The sequence below is a fragment of the Emiliania huxleyi genome, assembly GCF_000372725.1.
Source record: "Emiliania huxleyi CCMP1516 unplaced genomic scaffold EMIHUscaffold_27, whole genome shotgun sequence".
In the NCBI taxonomy this organism is placed as follows: Eukaryota; Haptophyta; order Isochrysidales; family Noelaerhabdaceae; genus Emiliania; species Emiliania huxleyi.
Genome location: NW_005200011.1, coordinates 729,648 through 746,248, shown reverse-complemented (window position 1 = coordinate 746,248; position 16,601 = coordinate 729,648). Strand labels below are relative to the sequence as shown.

The window sequence follows — 16,601 nt, the reverse complement described above, 5'->3', positions numbered from 1 at the left end:
CGATTTGCCCTGTCCCTCGCGCCAGCTGCCGCGCGACCGCTCGCTCGTGCGGTCATACTCGCCAGCCCCTCCGTGCTCGCGTATGCCCTCGTCCAGAGCAACAGCCCGTCGGCCTCGGCGCCCATACTTGCTTTCCCGCGCTCGCAGCAACGCTTGCAGGGCTTGCATCTCCTCGCCCCTGTCATCCATCCCGTCGCGGCCTACAATGAAGATGATGCCAGAGTGAACTTTCGTCACGGCTTCCGACACCCCTCTGGCCGGCGGCTCGCGTCCCCAGCCCACTTCAACGGCGCGAGGAGTTTGCACAGCAGCGCCATCGTCAATCTCCCCGGACGCCTGCCGGTACAATCCTTGGTTAGCTGAGGGGAGATACCGCACAACAATCAAATGGCGAATTCATGCACCGGCGGTGGTGGCGGCTTCGAGCCAAGACTGATGCGCATGGCCGCTATTGCAACGCCAATCAGTAGGGCACCGCTCAGCGCGGCGAGCGCTGCATTTGCGGGTGTGGTTCCAAGCAAGAAGGGTGGCGACACTGGCGGCGGCGGCGGCGGCAAGGGCGGTGGAAATGGAGAGGGCGGCGGCGGCAGTGGCGGCAGTGGCGGCGGAGGGGACGGCGATGGTGGTGGTGGTGACGGCGGTGGCTGGACGGGATCCGGCGGCGCAGGCGGGGGCTTTGGCCGCGGCGGCGGAGGGTGTGACGGCGGTGGCGGCGGCGGCGGCTTAGCCATTCCAGAGAACTGAAGATTCGAGATAGTGAAGGAGGCGCGGCTGAGGTCACATTGACCGCAGCCGCCATCCAGCCACGCGAGGTCATTCGCCCGCCACATGGAAGCCACGAGCGCCAAGGTGCCCTGCGCACTCAGAGTCTTTTGCAATGCCGCTGCCGGCACGCCCTGTCCCTGCGGGTTCCCAGCGAGGCGAGGGTCAAACGACGTGACCCGCACCCCTTCTTGGCGCAACATGATCGTCGTGCGGCCTTGCACGTCAACGCTCGCCTCCACGTCGAACGGCCTCGCGCTGTTTATGCGCCGGTCATTGCCAACGCCGTAGCTGTTTTGCCGGGGCCGGTCGGCTTGCGGCCCGCCAACGCGCATGAAGCACCCATTCCGATCACAATTTCCCGAGCCGTATTCGCCCCCAACCTCAGTGTGAATTGCCGCCTGCATCGCGTGCGAATTTGCCTCGAGTATGTCCATCTCAATGCAGGTCTGACCACGGTAGCCAGGCGCCACATTCTCCGCCATGTCGCAATAGTTGGATCGGCCAGCCTCTGGGTCAGGCATTGACACCAAGTAAACGCATGCCAGGCAGCCGCACGGCACGTTGCTCGTGTCGATCGTGAAGCGCAGGGGAGACGCACCCAGGTCGAGGCGCACGTAGGAGTGCCTCGCCCAGTCCTCTCCCGCCGAGTCGCGCACAAGGTAGAGCCGGGAGTCACCGTGCACAGTCAGTGCGCCGTGACTCACAGACGGTGCCTGCCCGTGCTCGGCTGCCCAGCCGTGGCCCCCTCCCACAGGACCGAACGTGCGCTGCGCCACGGCGCTGAGCTGCAGTAAGAGGGACATACACACAGGACGGTTCGTGCACTTCCACGCGCTGAGGACCCGGCGCCGCGTGGAGGTGCCCGCCGCCGCAAGTCCCTCCTGTCATGAAAAGTATTTTTCAGTTTACGTAGCTCTTAAACGAACATATCCGGAACAATCCGGGTGCAACCTGTCCTATACGAGAGAGGAATCCCTGGGACCCTGTCGTGTGGGTGAACCCTGCCCAGCCCCCCTCCGTGTCGCGATGCGCTCCCCGCTCCCGTTCCCCTGTGTCCCTGATCGTCCTTACAAGATCCTGCTCGTGCAGGTGGGGACCCTGTCCTTCTCCCACCCCTCGTTTGGCGTGCCCGTTTTATTTATTTATTTACGAACATATCCGAGGGTGAACTGCTGACAGGGTTTGCGATGAGGAGCGATCCGAACGTGGTATTCGGGTGATCAGATCACTACCGCCGAAGCGCAAGCGCTTGGAGCAAGGGAACTGCCACGTATGGGTCCCAGACTAGCACCCCACCTCGCGAGCCGACGTTCTGGCTCAGCGAGGTTGCTGCGGAGCACTCGCGGACCGGTTCTTCTGGCCCAGCGAGGCCGCTGCGGGGCACCCGGCGGCTCGGTCATCAGCGCAAACTCGGTCGTGCAGAAAGTAAGGTGTTTTTTTGTACATTTTATGAGCTCTGATTGCCTTTTTCGCATTGCGTCGGACTTCTTCCTTTCCTGGGAAGAAAAACGAATGCAGGGCCAGGTAAAAACGAACGCGCAGCGGCGCCGCACACGGCGTGCGGTGTGCATGGCGGGCCAGTGCTCCCAGGACTGGTGTACAAGTCCCAACCACTACGGAAGTACTGATTGCCTCGCAGGGTCGGACACAGAGCGCTGCACCTGCAGCACAGGCCAGGCGCGAGAGACTGGCACGCGGTGAGTCCCGTGACCCGCCGCGCCGCTCTCGTCTGCAGTCGCTGGCCGCGCTGTGTGGTGTGTGCGGAGTGTGCGCCTCTTAGCACTCAGGCCGTGTAGCTGGGGATTTCCTAAATATTGCAACCGCACACAATGCAGCCCACCTTCCGTGACTGTGTGCTATGGTCGTAAAATCGCAACAGCAACAAAATGTGCAGCATTCACCATTTTCACGCGCGCGGGCTTTTTCGGCTTTTGTGTCGTGCTTGCGTGTTTCAGTGCGTGTTCAGCATCATCTATCGACACACAGCGACACGACTCTACAGTACGAGTCTACACCCCCCTTGGTCTACACGCTTCAACGGGCTGAGATACTAACACCCCTCCTCCACTTTTGGTTAGCTTACCCGCACCCTCGAGGCCGCGTCTCACCTGCTCCAACCTCTAGCCTCACGGCGGCGCATCGCCATACAGCGCCGGGCGGCAGCGTGTTGTTGGCCACGCGCACATCGGCGCAGTGGGCATGTGACGGGCACAGAAACTTGGAGCGAAGGCGCCTGCTGCCCTTGCCCGCGAAGACATTGTGCTCCCAGGCGAGCCCTTTGACGCTCGTCGGCGCGTGGCTAGTGGGCATGACGCTCTTTCCGAACGTCGACAGGCGCATCAACGCAGTCATGTTGTGCACCATGTTGTGGTGGAACGAGACATCCTCGATCGAGTTCCCGCGCTGTGCAGCAGTCTTGACGTGCAATGCGATTCCCCACGAGCCCCCGGTGAAGACGTTGTCAAGCACACGGACGTGTCTGACCCCCCCAGCCGTCTCGCTACCAATAGACACGCCCATTCCAAGGCGGAATATATTGCGGCGCACCGTGATGTTAGAGGTGCGATAGGAGTGCAGAGGGTCGCGAGCTACCTGATTCATACCCGATTTGATCGCCACATGGTCATCGCCACAGGAAATGTCGTTGTGCTCGATGAGAACGTTGCTCGAAGAGTCTGGATTTATTCCGTCCGTGTTTGGTGCATAGAGCGGTGCCATGCCCTCATACGTCCAAGCCCTTTGAGGCGCGGTGCGAGGCGAGACGCGAATCGTGAGGTATCGCGCGTGCACGTGGGACGAGTTGAAGACATGAACGGTCCAAAATGGCGAATTGCTGAGTCGAAGGCCAGAAAGTTCGATATGTGTGCACGAGTAGACTTCGATCAGGTGTGGCCTGCCGGCAGCGAGCGCGTGACGGTGCGTCCACCACCACGAGCCGCCGCCATCGAGGTTGCCCTCTCCGATAATTCTCACATGCTCTGCGCGATGCGTAAGAAGGATTGGGTGGTGTCGGTGCGACTTGGCGCCATCGCGATCTCGACCGTATGTCGGAAGTGGAGGGAGGACAGGCCACCCCTCTCGAGGCGGCGTGCTCGCTGCCAAGGTTCCATCTATTCGCAGAGTTATGTTTGACGTGGTCACATTGATCGGCGAACGCAAGTCGACAAATGCGCCAGACGGGATGAGAACGGTGTCGCCAGCGCGTGCCATAGCAAGCGCCGCGTGGACGGACTGCGAAGAGGTGGCGGTGTGAATGGGCATGGCATATCGCACAGGTCGTGCCCGTCGGCGCCCGTCGCGGAAAAAGAATTTCACGACGCCTGCACCGGATTAAAACCCCTGTGTGTTTTCTTTCTTTCTTTTAAACCCTGTGTGGTGGCGGCGTGCCGTCAAAAGACACATCTCCCGGCGCTGCGCGCTAGGCTTTGTCCTTTGAGTCAGTCAGTGCACAGTGTGGCTTGCCCTGGAGGCCCCGGGGATGGGGAGGGACTACTCCCGTGGGCCGCGGGCCTAAGGCGTTCACACGCGCCCGATATTTCAAACTAAGTCTAAGAAGCTAGCTAGGAGAAATCCGACGCCCGCGGCGGGATATTTTTCTTTCTTTGTTAAAGAGAAACTCAAAGGGGCCGCAAAAGGCGACATTATAGGCGCACCCAGCAGAGAAATGAGTGGCGTCGCTCATGTGCACTCCAAGAGGTTGCTCTCAATCAAACACACGCGTGTGGTGTCAAAAGAACGACGAGATCTTCTTCTGCCCGGTCGACACCTTGCCCTGCAACTGCGCGCCTCGGCCACTCGCTCGGCCACCGCCGCTCGTGTGGCGGCTGCGTGCCGAGCCGCGACCTCGGCTGCCGCTCGGGGGCGGCTTGAGTAGGCCAGAGGCGGTGAGCCTGAACTCCTGCTTGGTGAACACTCGCGTAGTCTCACCCGTGGGTAGAGTGACCAGGTCGTAGCCGCCTGCGTCGTTGAAGTCAAGCGAAGAAGCGCGCATCCGAAGCAGCGCCGCAACGGTGATGCGCCGAGCCGCCGGCAGGTCGGGCACGATGCGGTGCGGGTAGGTTGCGCCGAGCTCGACTCCCGCCGCAGAGAGGGTCGCCGCCGGCGCCTTCCACGGCGCGTGGAGGTGCTTCGTCGGCAGACCAGCGAGCTCCGGCACCCACTTGCGCACGTACCCGCCGCTCGGGTCCTGCGATCCCGTCTCGGGGGAGAGAACGAAGTTCCACCTGCATGTTGAAACAAGGGCTGTCAGTGCTCACATACAGAGGATCGAAGGGCGGTGGGCGGTGGCGCACTGGTCTATCCCCGATCGGCCAGCGTTCTGCCACATCATCGAGTTGATGGCTAAGTCGGCGTCGACGAGCGTGTCGTGGAACCAACGCGCGCCGTCCACCCACGAAATGCCAAGGTACTCGATTAGAAACGACGCGACGACCATGCGGACCGACTGGTGCATCCACCCTGTCGCGTAAAGACACCGCATGCCAGCGTCCACCATGGGGAAGCCGGTGTTGCCACGCTGCCACGCTCGCAGCGCGCTGGCGTCGCCGGACCACTCGTGCGACGCGTAGTGCGCGCGGATCGGACGCCAGGGCATCTCGGGGAAGACAGAGAGGTGAAAGGATGCTAGGTCGCGCCAATGCAGTCGGCGCGCAAACGTCTTGACCTGCTCGCGCGGCAATCCCGCGTCGCGCACCGCAAAGTGCAGCGCGCGCGGAGAGAGCTGGCCGAACCGAAGGAAGGCGGAGAGGCGCGACACGGCGCCGGGCTCGTCTGCCCGCGAGCGTCGCGCCTCGTAGCCGGCCAGCCCGCCGCCGCCGACAAAATCTTCCATCGCCCGTGCCGCGGCCGCCTCGCTCACCTCCCAACCGGCCATCATCGCCGCGCTCCAGTCGCGGCCGACCGAGCCACCGGACAGCACCGGCGGAGCGGCCAGGCGAAGGTCCTCTAGCGCCCCGCTTGCGGGCCACGCGCATGGAGGCTGCATCGCCACTGGGCGCTCTGTCGGACGCGTCGGCGGCGGCCCGGAGCGTTCGCACGCGCGCAGAAACGGCATCAGAGTGCCCCAGTGGCCGCCCTGCCAGCCAGCCGGGCAGTGCACCGCAGCGGGCTCGTACAGCAACGCGCCCGCCATTGCGACGCAAGCGATGCCCCGGCCCCGCAGCGCCTCGCGCACGACCGCCTCGACTCGCTGTCCCTCGGGTTCGTAGCTGCGGTGCCAGTACACCGCCCTCGCGCTGCTCTCGTCGGCCAGGCGGAGCAACTCCGCGGCGGTCGTGACAGCCTCCGCCTCTGCGGCCGCACAATCCGCCCCACGAAGCACAGCTACCTTGGACGACGCGGCGGCTGCTGCTGCCAGGTACTCGTCACTGGCGTCGCCACCGCCCGACGGCGCTCGCAGCACAAGCCGTGAGGAGTAGTGCTCTCTCAGGCCACCCGCGAGGCTGCGAAGCGCCTCTCGCAGCCACGCCTGAGCCGCGCCGCCAAGCGACCATGTGCCGCGCCTCGCGGGCCAGACAAAGCACGGACAGACCGCCCCTGCGCTTGCCGCCGCGCGCAGAGGCGCATGGTCGGCGAGGCGAATGTCGAAGGTCCGGAACCACACGAGGGTGCAAGCAGTGGGTGCGGCCGCGCCGGAAGCGCCAGCTGAGGTCGCCGGCGACACCGCCGCTGCTGGCTCCGCATCCACCGGCGCGATGGGATTGCTTTGGCGACGCGGCCTTTTGGAGAGGGGCGGCTCCGACAGGCCGGGCTCGGTGGCCTCCGTGGCATCGGCAGCAGGGTCCTCGGCTGTGGACAGGGCAGCAGGGATGTCGGGAGAGAGCCCGAGCTGCTCACGAGCGGCTCGCCACTCTGCTCGAGACCGGACCGCCGACTCGAGGAGTGGCTCGACGCCGTGCGTCGCGTAAGCGTCGAGCACGCGGCACGTGATCGTGCTCGCCACCTCGACCGAGGAGAGGTATTCGGCTGAGAGGAAGACACCGTTCCATGGCCGGAACTTCAGCTGCGCGAGGAGCTTGCGTGAGGGCAGAAAGACCGAGCCGTACAGCCGAAGGGCCGGATGCACCCCCCGCAGCTCGGCGAGGAACGCGAGTGCCTCGCGTAGGAGCAGCACGTCGGAGCCGATCTGCAGCCAGATGGCGGAGACAGCCCCGGTGTTGAGCTTCTGCCGCAATCGGGCGCGCTCCCGCATGCGCGCCGCCCGGTCGGGGAAAAAGGGGTTGAAGGCCACCCCGATGGCGGGACGGCGCTCCGCCGGCAGCGTCAGAGCCTTGAGGCAAGCGAGCGAGTCGAACGAGCGGGACCCAGAGCCGCTCACAAGCAGGATCTCGCGCACGTGCAGGCTTGCGGCTTCCTCACAGAAGGCTTCAAATCGGCGAAGCGTGGAGGCCGGGTCACGTGCGTCGTTGTTGAACTTGAGCGAGTAGTGTGGGCAGACACCCTTCATCTCGGTCGTTGACAGGGCCGCAGCAAGAGAATGGAGCGCGGCCGCGGGAGCCAGCTCTGGGTTCTGCGCGACGGTAGCCTTGTTGGGCACGTTGATGCCTCGCGCTCCGACGCTCAAGAGCAGCCTGGACGCGGTCACGAGGGACTGTGTGTCCTTGGCGAAGACCTCTGCGCGCATTTTGGGTCGGCTCGGTGTCGGTGTCTAGCGCCGTCGCCGACGTTGTTGTAAGAACGCGTCCATGGAAGGCAGAGAAATTTCCGCAGCTTTCTCTTCCCCCTAAAATTCTTTTCATTTTCAAGTTGCATTTGCAAGAGCACTGCGACGGATCGGGCTCATACTAGCACCCACCTCGCGAGCCGACGTTCTGGCTCAACGAGGCTGCTGCTGGCACTCGGGGCCGACTTTCTGGCCCAGCGAGGCCGCTGCGGGGCACACGGCGGCACGGGTCACTCCTCAACACAAACCCCGTCGAAGCAGGAAGTATGGAAAGGCGGCGCGGTATGGTAAAGAACGACGGCACGGCGGACAGTAAGGAGCGGCGGCATAACGGCAACGGATGGCGGGGCGTCGGTCGGCTGGGCAGAGCGGGCAAGCGAGCAGCGGGGCGGCGGGAGGGTGAGGTGGCGGGGTGTTTCACGAGGAGGTAGAAAGTCGGGCGCGAGCGGGCGAGGTAGCGGCGAGGCGGCGGGAGGGCGACGGGCGAGGGGGGTGGCGGGGTTGGATCACGAGGAGGCAGAAAGTCGGGCGCGAGCGAGCGGGCAAGGTAGCGGCGAGGCGGGGGTGAGGGCGACGGGCGAGGGGGGTGGCGGGGTTGGATCACGAGGAGGCAGAAAGTCGGGCGCGAGCGGGCGAGGTAGCGGCGAGGCTGCGGGAGGGTGACGGGCGAGGGGGGTGGCGGGTTGGATCACGAGGAGGTAGAAAGTCGGGCGCGAGCGGGCAGGGGAGCGGCGAGGCGGCGGGAGGGTGACGAGGCGAGGGGGGTGGCGGGTTGGATCACGAGGAGGTAGAAAGAAAGTCGGGCGCGAGCGGGCGAGGTAGCGGCGAGGCGACGGGTGGGTGACGGGCGAGGGGGTGGCGAGTTGGATCACGAGGAGGTAGAAAGTCTCGGGCGCGAGCGGGCGAGGTAGGGGCGAGGCTGCGGGAGGGCGACGAGGCGAGGGGGGTGGCGGGTTGGATCACGAGGAGGTAGAAAGATTTTAATTTTAATTGCAGTTTCTCTTCTCTTATACCACTTGGCATCCCCCCTTTCTTTTGGTGACCACGTGTCGTGATCTCAAACATGTACCTAGGTAGGTAGGTAGAAAGGTGAAGAACAGCCAGGCTCGGACTGGACACCAACGCGGTATGGGTGGACGCTGGACAGAACGTGTGGATAGAAAGAAAGAAAACACGCAGCCCGGGAGGGATGGGAGGACAGTCCCGTGCAGCGTTGCGTTTTTTCTCAGACCACGTGCCTCTGCACCTCCGTTCACGTGCACGAGCTTCTTGAGCCACCCACCCACCCACCGACCTCATGGCCCGGCTGAGGCTTAGAACCACCCACCCACCCCACCCACCTCACGGCCCGGCTGAGGCTTGGAACCACCCACCCACCCCCAGCACCACCCACGGCCCGGCTGATGAGGCGAGGAACCCACCCACACAAACCGACCCACCCCCACCACCCAACCAACCGTCCCGGCCACGGGAGACACAAGCAAGGTAGCAAAGCACCCAGCCTCGCGCGCCTTATACAGCACAGCCTGACCCACAGCCGAGGGTTAGGGTTAGGGTTAGGGTTAGGGTTAGGGTTAGGGTCAGAGAGTTCAAGCCGTTGTGCAGCTCCTAAGAACGGGCCGCTTCGGGTCGGAATGGAGGAACCAGCGGTCCGTTGACGCGAGCTCTCGGTGAATGCTCCGAGTTCTTCGGGTTAGGGTTAGGGTTAGGGTTAGGGTTAGGGTTAGGGTTAGGGTTAGGGTTAGGGTTAGGGGTAGGGTCAGAGAGTTCAAGCCGTTGTGCAGCTCCTAAGAACGGGCCGCTTCGGGTCGGAATGGAGGAACCAGCGGTCCGTTGACGCGAGCTCTCGGTGAATGCTCCGAGTTCTTCGGGTTAGGGTTAGGGTTAGGGTTAGGGTTAGGGTTAGGGTTAGGGTTAGGGGTAGCTTGTTGTCGTCGTGCCGATAAGACAGAGACACGGGCAGCAGACGCGACCCAATCGACGCACCAGAGCATGGTTGGGCGTGTGAGCCGCCATCTTGGACTGTGAGGCGAGCATTTGCCACCGGGAGCTCGCCGCCGCCCCTACACCGCCGCCGCCGCCCTCCCGAGGCCAGATAATAGCCCAAGAGAAGTCGAAGAGTGCGCGCCGCCCTCGGTATCTGGGTGGCAGGCGGGGCTAGAGAGGCACGCCAGAGCACGGCCGGGGGCGCGAGCCGCCATCTTGGACTGTGAGGCGAGCATTTGCCACCGGGAGCTCGCCGCCGCCCCTACACCGCCGCCGCCGCCCTCCCGAGGCCAGATAATAGCCCAAGTCGAAGAGTGCGCCCTGCCCTCGGTATCTGGGTGGCAGGCGGGACTAGAGAGGCATGCTGGTGCACGGCCGGGGGCGCGAGCCGCCATCTTGGACTGTGAGGCGAGCATTTGCCACCGGGAGCTCGCCGCCGCCCCTACACCGCCGCCGCCGCCCTCCCGAGGCCAGATAATAGCCCAAGTCGAAGAGTGCGCCCTGCCCTCGGTATCTGGGTGGCAGGCGGGACTAGAGAGGCATGCTGGTGCACGGCCGGGGGCGCGAGCCGCCATCTTGGACTGTGAGGCGAGCATTTGCCACCGGGAGCTCGCCGCCGCCCCTACACCGCCGCCGCCGCCCTCCCGAGGCCAGATAATAGCCCAAGTCGAAGAGTGCGCCCCGGCCTCGACATCTCGGCGGCAGAGGCGTCCCAAGCGACGCACCAGAGCACGGCTGGGCGTGTGAGCAGCCGTGTTTGACTGTGAGGCGAATATTTGTCATCGGGAGCGCGCCTCCGACTCTGCACCGGGCCGCCGCCGCCCTCCCGAGGACAGGAGATAATAACGGCCGCCTCGTCGTCGAGCTCGGCGGAGACGATGGTCGCCTCGCGTTTGAACCCCTCGAGCTGCTGGAGCGGCGTCGCACTCCGTCGAGCGTAACAGCAGTCCGCCCTCGGATGACTTGACACTTGTTGAGCGCGCCGTAAGCCGCCCCCGTAAGGCACGCGGCAGCCGTCAGGGAGCGCGATCTCGGTCAGCTGGTGCCGTCGCGTGGGCACGGTGCGAGGAACGACATGCTGTGGCAACGACGAGAGCTGTGCCTCGAAGACGCGCGCGAACGGAGAGAGAAACGACAAATGCACCCACCCACCCACCCACCCACCCACCCACCCACCCACCCGCCCACCCACCACCCACCCACCCACCCACTCACCATCCGGGGCCTACGAAGCGTTTACCCACCCACCCACTTTTTCAAGAACGGACGTGCAGAGGCACGTGGTGTGAGAAAAAACGAAACGCTGTGTTCGGCCGCGCGAAATCTTTCGTGGCGAGCCGAGAACAGACGCCCGGATACAAGAACAACTTTGTCTCTCTCTGCGGATGACCAACACCAGCCACTGGCGAGCCTCTGCGACTGTCGACGCCACTCCTGTGCTCAGCTTTGTCGACGGCACGTCGCGATTCCAGCAATCCTTCAACCCGGCTTGGGTGGCGCCATCGGCCTCCACACGCTGGACGTCCGGCCTCCTCGTGCGCAGCCAAAACTGCTCTGCGGTCGCTGGCGGTCGGTGCGTGGCGTGCGCTGGCAGCGGGCCGCGAAACGCGTCGGCCCTCTCATTTTCCGCGCTCCTTAGCGACGACAACCACACCAGCAGCGCGCCCGTCTTCGCCAAGCTTTCGGACGTCGTGTTTGCGCCGCACGATGCAGCGGACGAACGAGGTACGGAGGATCCCAGGCTGGCCTACGACGATCGCACTGGGATGTACTATATGTTCTACACGGCCTGGTCGGTCAGCGGCGACATTCGGCTCAGCCTCGCGACCACGCCCGACCCCACCTCGGCACCGCGCTGCATGTATATGTGTGTGCTCCTCGGTGCCGCTCTCCTCGCTCGGCTCACTGTTGTTTGATACGCTAGGCATCGAGCTGGACGCGGCATGGCACGGTCTTTGAGGGTCCGCACAAGAGCGCGGCGCTGCTGATCCGCGCCGCGCCGCCGCACTACTTGTTTTACGGCGCGGGGGAGATCCGCGTCTCCCGCTCGAGCGACCTGCTTCGCTGGCAGCCCGGCGAGCCGTTTCTCCGCGGGACCGCGTGGGGCAACGCGAACGTCGAGGCTGGCCCGCCGCCGCTGCGGCTCGCGGACGGCAACTACGTCTTCTTCTTCAACTCGTGGAAGGCAGCGGGTAGCGCCTACCAGCCGGCGTGGGCCGTCCTCGACGGCGACGACCCGACACGCGTGCTCGCCAGCGCGGCGTCACCTCTCTGGTCGCCGGCTTCGCTGCCTTGGATGGCGGGAGCCAAGCCGTACACGTGCAACATGCCGCAGGTCGCTTTTGTCGAGGCGGCGCACGCAATCGGCCACGATCGGTTCAGGCTGTACTTTGGCGGGGCGGACGCGGTCGTCGGGAGCGCCGTGGTGAGTGTGGAGCATGCAAGAACGTTGAAATAAATGCACACAGTTTCTGCGGAGATTTTTTGTGTTTACGGTTGTGAATGAGATTCTCTCTCACTCTCTGTGTCTCGCTCATCGCTTCTCTCGCATCTCTCGCGGGCGTTGCCGTTGGCCGTTGCCCGTTTTGGGGTGTAGGCTGTAGCCAACTCAAACAAACAACGAAGGCGTCCCGTACCATAGAGGACCCCAGGTAGGAGGCTCCACGCGCCACCCGACTCGCGTCGTGCCACCTCGCGTCGTGCCCACCTCGTTTACGCTTTAGCCCCACGAAATCCCACGAGACTCAAGTGTGTAGTATTTTTGCTTGGCCGTACAGTACATGACGGGGTAGGTACAAGGTAGGGTAGGCCTGGGCCTCCCGTCGGGGGTTCCCTCTCTTCACGCCGGAAATTTCACAGCAGAAAAAGAAATTTTCCGCGGAAATCACGATGTCAACCCTCCCCAAGTGTGTGTGTGTTTTGCAAGTGTGTGATCTGGTGCTTGTAGGGCTTGAGAGAGAGATTTTTAGAAGCCAACAAGAAATGTGTCACACAGAGTTCTCTTCCTTCTTGAGAGTGGCCTGCCATGTCACAGGAAGGACTGTGGTTGCAGGAGAGTACCACCAGCCATCACTTTGTTGGTCAGTATACCCCACCTTCAGTCCTTCACCCATCCCAGCAATGCTTTTTTAGTTTCCCATAAGTAAGGTAGGTAGGTAGGTAGGTAGGTAGGGGCTGGGCAGGGGCCGGCCAGGTTTTTGCAGAATTTCATCATGATGTACGGCCAAGCAAAAATACTGCACACTTGCGTAGGTAGGTAGAAAGGTGAAGAACAGCCAGGACCTGAGCCAGGACTGGACAGACTCCCAAAACGAGAAAAACCAAACGCGGCGCCATCAGGGAGGCTGCCACCACAAAGCCCCAGGGGGGGCAGGATAACCAAGCATGAGGACAGCTGACGACGACGAACTGAGCCAGGCGCGCAAAGCACGGCCCGTGTGCGCCCCAGCCTCGCGCCCGCGCGTGACAGCCCGCCTCTCGCGCGTCGCCTGCAGATCGGCAACTCCAAGCTCAAGGCTCAACTCGACGCCGACCGGCGGCGGCGCTACTCGGCCAAATCGCCGATGCCATCCATCTTCAAGTGGTGGGCAAAGCGGCAGGCGTGGACGCTGATCCTGACGCTCGCGCTGCCCTTCGTCTGCTGGGGCTTCTCCGCCTTTGAGAAGGCTCATGCGCACGGCCACGGCGAGCACGGCGGCGAGCACGGGCACGGCGCGGCAGAAACGGAGGGTCACGGCGGGCACGCCGAGGGCCACGGCGGGCACGAGGCGGTCGCGGGCCACGGCGCCGACGCGGAGGCGGCGGCCCACGGCGGAGACGCCATCTTTACCTTTACGCACAACCTACACGACGCCACGACCAGCTTTGCCGCCTCGCACCCTGAGGCTGCGGCCCACCGGCGGCTGTCGGCTCACGGCGCGGAGGAGGAGGGAGGGCACGGGGAGGAGGAGGGCGAGGAGGAGGAGGAGGGCGGCTGCTACGACGACCCCCACTACAAGTGGGACGGTCCCGACCCGACGTCCGACAGCCGCACATGCCAAGACCTCACGCCTCTCATTGGCTCGGCCGACTGCGACGCGGAGCACAACGCGGAGACGGTCGCCTTCTACTGCCCGCTCACCTGCGGCACGTGCAAGAAGCCGCACTGGTACCACCACGTGCAGCGCACCGCCTCCGCGGTCCACCACGCCGCCCACGCCGCCGTGCACCATGCGGCGCACCACGTCGAGGGGTTCGTCGAGGCGCAGGCGCAGCTGTCCATCATCATCGTGCTGGTCATCTTCACGCTCATCTTCGAGAACGGCAAGGAGGTGGTCGAGGAGAAGTTCCGCAAGTACCGCCCCGTCCTCGAGCGCATCTGGGGCGAGCTGACCGTGCTCGGCTTCCTCGCCCTCGTCACCTTCATCCTGCTGCAGTCCGAGGCGACGCACCACACAGGGACGCGGTCTTCATCCGCCAAGCAAGCAATCACTCTGAGGCGCCTCTCTGTGAGCCCACCAGGTGCTGCAGCACATCTCCGAGGCGGTCTTCGAGGACGACGAGCACCTGGTGCACATGTTCGAGAAGATCCACTTTGCGCTCTTCTTCGTGCTCGTCCTCTTCCTCATGTGGGCCCTCTGGCTGCTCGCCTGCGTCGCAAAGCGCGAGCAGATCCTCGACGCGCACGAGACGCAGATCATCTACTACGGCCGGCTCGCAAAGGCGAAGGGCGGCTCCGAGGGCCCCTCCGTTGAGGACTACGGCCACCACCTGAGCCCCGCCAGAGGACCTCAGACTCGCCGCCCCCTCCGCCGGACCGTCTTCGGAGCCGCGTAGGCTACCTCGTCTGCCAGGAGGACCTCAGGCACGCCGCCGGACAGCTCGCGCTGCAGACCGGGCAGACCATCCGCGACGTCTGGCCGGAGCAGGTGACACTCCCGACCCACTCCCGGCCCGCTCCCGGCCCGCTCCCGTCCCGCTCCCGGCCCACTGCCGACCCACTGCCAACCCACCTCTCCGCCCCTCGCCTCGCCCGAGCAGGAGCCGCAGATCGCGCGCTTCACGCGCTCGGCGCGGTACGTCACCCTCGAGAACGGCAAGGTGAAGCGCGCGCCGATGGAGGAGCGGATCGCGCCCAAGCCGGCAGAGACGCCGCCGCAGGTGAGTGGCCCGCAGCGGCTGCGCCGCCCCTCGCCGTGCGCGTATGTCCGCTGCAAGTGGCTGCTCGCCGAGGCCAAGCAGCGGGCGCGGTTCCAGATGCTGCGCCACCGGTTCATCCTGGGCGACGCGCCGGTGGGCGGCGGCAAGGGCGGGCGCGAGATGCTGCCCGCCGACTTCCAGTTCTCAAACTACCAGCAGGAGTGCGCAAAGTCGTTCCTGGAGCACACGCTGCACCTCGCAAACTCGTCGTGGCTCGTCTCGCTCCTCGTCATGACGGCGCTCATCGAGTGCGGCGAGGAGCTCTCCACGGTGACGCTCTTTGGCGAGCCGCTCACCCTGTGGCTGCTGATCACGCTCGGCTGGGCCGTGCTCGGCGCCGCGCAGGCGGTGCTCGAGCGCCGCGACACGATCTCGCGGAATCTCGGGTGATCTCGGGTGCTCGCGGCTAACAGGTGGTGCTCGAGCACTACAACGTCGTCCTCGAGCGCCTCCTCCCGATCGGCCCCTCCTCCGAGCCGCCCGAGGAGCAGGTGCGCGCCGTGTCGGACGCGCCCTCCCTCCGGCTCGTGCGCTCGTTCGCGGGCTCGGGCCCGATCGACGACGACGCGGAGCTCGAGGCGCCGCTCATCAAGGAGGTGAACGCGACGCCCGTGCAGACCCTCAGCGCCGGCACCTGGAAGCTCACCCGCGTCCAAAAGGGCGTCTCTCGCCAGCTCGGCCTCTACCGCCTGCGCGTCAAGGGCGGCGGGCACGGGCACGGCGGCGGGCACGGCGGCGGCGGCGGGCACGGCGGCGGCGGCGGGCATGGTGGCGGCGGCGGCGGCGGGCACGGCGGCGGTCACGACCAGCGCCACGCTGCGGTGCACGGCGGGCAGCTGTTTGTGCAGGCGATGCTGCTCTTCTCGGCGCTCTACCTCACCATCATGGTCATCTTCATCAAGCCGGCCAAGGGGTACACGCTCTTCGGCTACACGTTCCCCGCCTGGTTCGACCCGCGGATCGCCATCGGCGTCTACCCGATTCTCTCGCTCATGATCCTGACGGTGCCCGACGCGCTCGCGCCGATGATCTACACGCTCTCTGTCGAGGAGTTTTGGGACAAGGCGTGCACGAAGAAGGTGATGCAAGAGATGAAGCTCGCGCAGTTCGCCGCCGCCGCCAAGCTGCTGCAAGGCATGCGCTCCAAGACGCGCGCGGCCAAGAAGCGCGAGGAGGCGTCGCAGAGCGTGCGCGCCGAGCAAAGCGTCGAGGAGTTCCTCCGCTCGCTGCCCGAGGAGAAGCGGAAGCGCGGCCTCGAGCTCAAGCAGGTCTTCGAGGCGTTTGACACGGGCGGCGAGGCGGACGGGCAGCTCGACCTGCGCGAGCTGGGCGAGCTGATGAAGTCGATGGGCACCAGCCTCGAGAAGGCGGAGCTGCTGCAGCTGGTCGAGGAGCTCGACTCGAACGGCGACGGCGCCGTCTCGTTCGTCGAGTTCGCCTCGCACATGCTCACCGACGAGGAGGACGAGTCGGCCGAGGAGGTGGCGGAGGCGATCTTTGACATGATGGACGCGGACGGCTCGGGCAACCTCACGATGGCCGAGATCAAGGCGGCCTTCGCCTCGCTCCACACGGGCCTCTCGGACGACGACATCAGCGAGATCGTGTCGCGGATGGACGCGGACGACTCCGGCGACGTCGACCGCGCCGAGTTTGTGCAGCTGCTCACCGAGATCCTCGAGGCGGCGTGACAGGGTGGACTTAGGCGGGGGGGGGCGTAGCAAGGCGGGTGGCGCTGGGCAATTTGAAAGCCCGCGGTGGGATTGTTGGATGGAATTGGGGACGGGTTGGCCGCGAGGCTTCCTTGGGCGTCGTGAGGCGCAGTGCCGCGCAGTCCCAAGCTCCCCGTGGAGGCAGCTCACCTCTGTGTCAGAGCCCCACGCTGGTTCTAGTTGGCGTCCGATGGTTAGGGCAGGGTTGGTTGTTCTTGAGTCACTGCTCGCTGTTCTTTGCTGATCAGACTTCTTAGCTGTCTGATCAGAGCAACGTAAGAAGCAACGTAAGAAGACAT

General features: G+C 64.8%; 5 protein-coding genes across 5 annotated transcripts; 2 read left to right on the top strand and 3 right to left on the bottom strand.

Annotated features, from left to right (window-relative positions):
• Positions 1-383: 383 nt before the first annotated feature.
• On the bottom strand, positions 384-1,568 carry EMIHUDRAFT_101082 (hypothetical protein; the record flags this gene model as incomplete). The annotated part of the gene is made up of 1 exon (XM_005777061.1): positions 384-1,568. The coding sequence occupies one exon, from the start codon at positions 1,566-1,568 to the stop codon at positions 384-386; it is 1,185 nt and encodes a 394-aa protein (XP_005777118.1).
• A 1,276-nt stretch (positions 1,569-2,844) lies between these two features.
• Positions 2,845-3,975, bottom strand: EMIHUDRAFT_206773 (hypothetical protein; the record flags this gene model as incomplete). The annotated part of the gene is made up of 1 exon (XM_005777060.1): positions 2,845-3,975. The coding sequence occupies one exon, from the start codon at positions 3,973-3,975 to the stop codon at positions 2,845-2,847; it is 1,131 nt and encodes a 376-aa protein (XP_005777117.1).
• A 386-nt stretch (positions 3,976-4,361) lies between these two features.
• On the bottom strand, positions 4,362-7,387 carry CRY1 (Deoxyribodipyrimidine photolyase/cryptochrome; the record flags this gene model as incomplete). The annotated part of the gene is made up of 2 exons (XM_005777059.1): positions 4,362-4,988; positions 5,058-7,387. 2 exons carry the CDS (start codon positions 7,385-7,387, stop codon positions 4,493-4,495), a joined length of 2,826 nt encoding a protein of 941 aa, XP_005777116.1. The 3' UTR covers positions 4,362-4,492.
• Positions 7,388-10,797: 3,410 nt separating this feature from the next.
• On the top strand, positions 10,798-12,204 carry EMIHUDRAFT_206771 (hypothetical protein; the record flags this gene model as incomplete). Its single annotated transcript, XM_005777058.1, has 3 exons — positions 10,798-11,208; positions 11,337-11,837; positions 12,190-12,204. 3 exons carry the CDS (start codon positions 10,798-10,800, stop codon positions 12,202-12,204), a joined length of 927 nt encoding a protein of 308 aa, XP_005777115.1.
• Positions 12,205-15,846: 3,642 nt separating this feature from the next.
• On the top strand, positions 15,847-16,257 carry EMIHUDRAFT_58485 (hypothetical protein; the record flags this gene model as incomplete). Its single annotated transcript, XM_005777057.1, has 1 exon — positions 15,847-16,257. A coding segment is annotated over one exon (411 nt), but the record flags the coding sequence as incomplete, so codon positions are not given.
• Between the last annotated feature and the right edge of the window lie 344 nt (positions 16,258-16,601).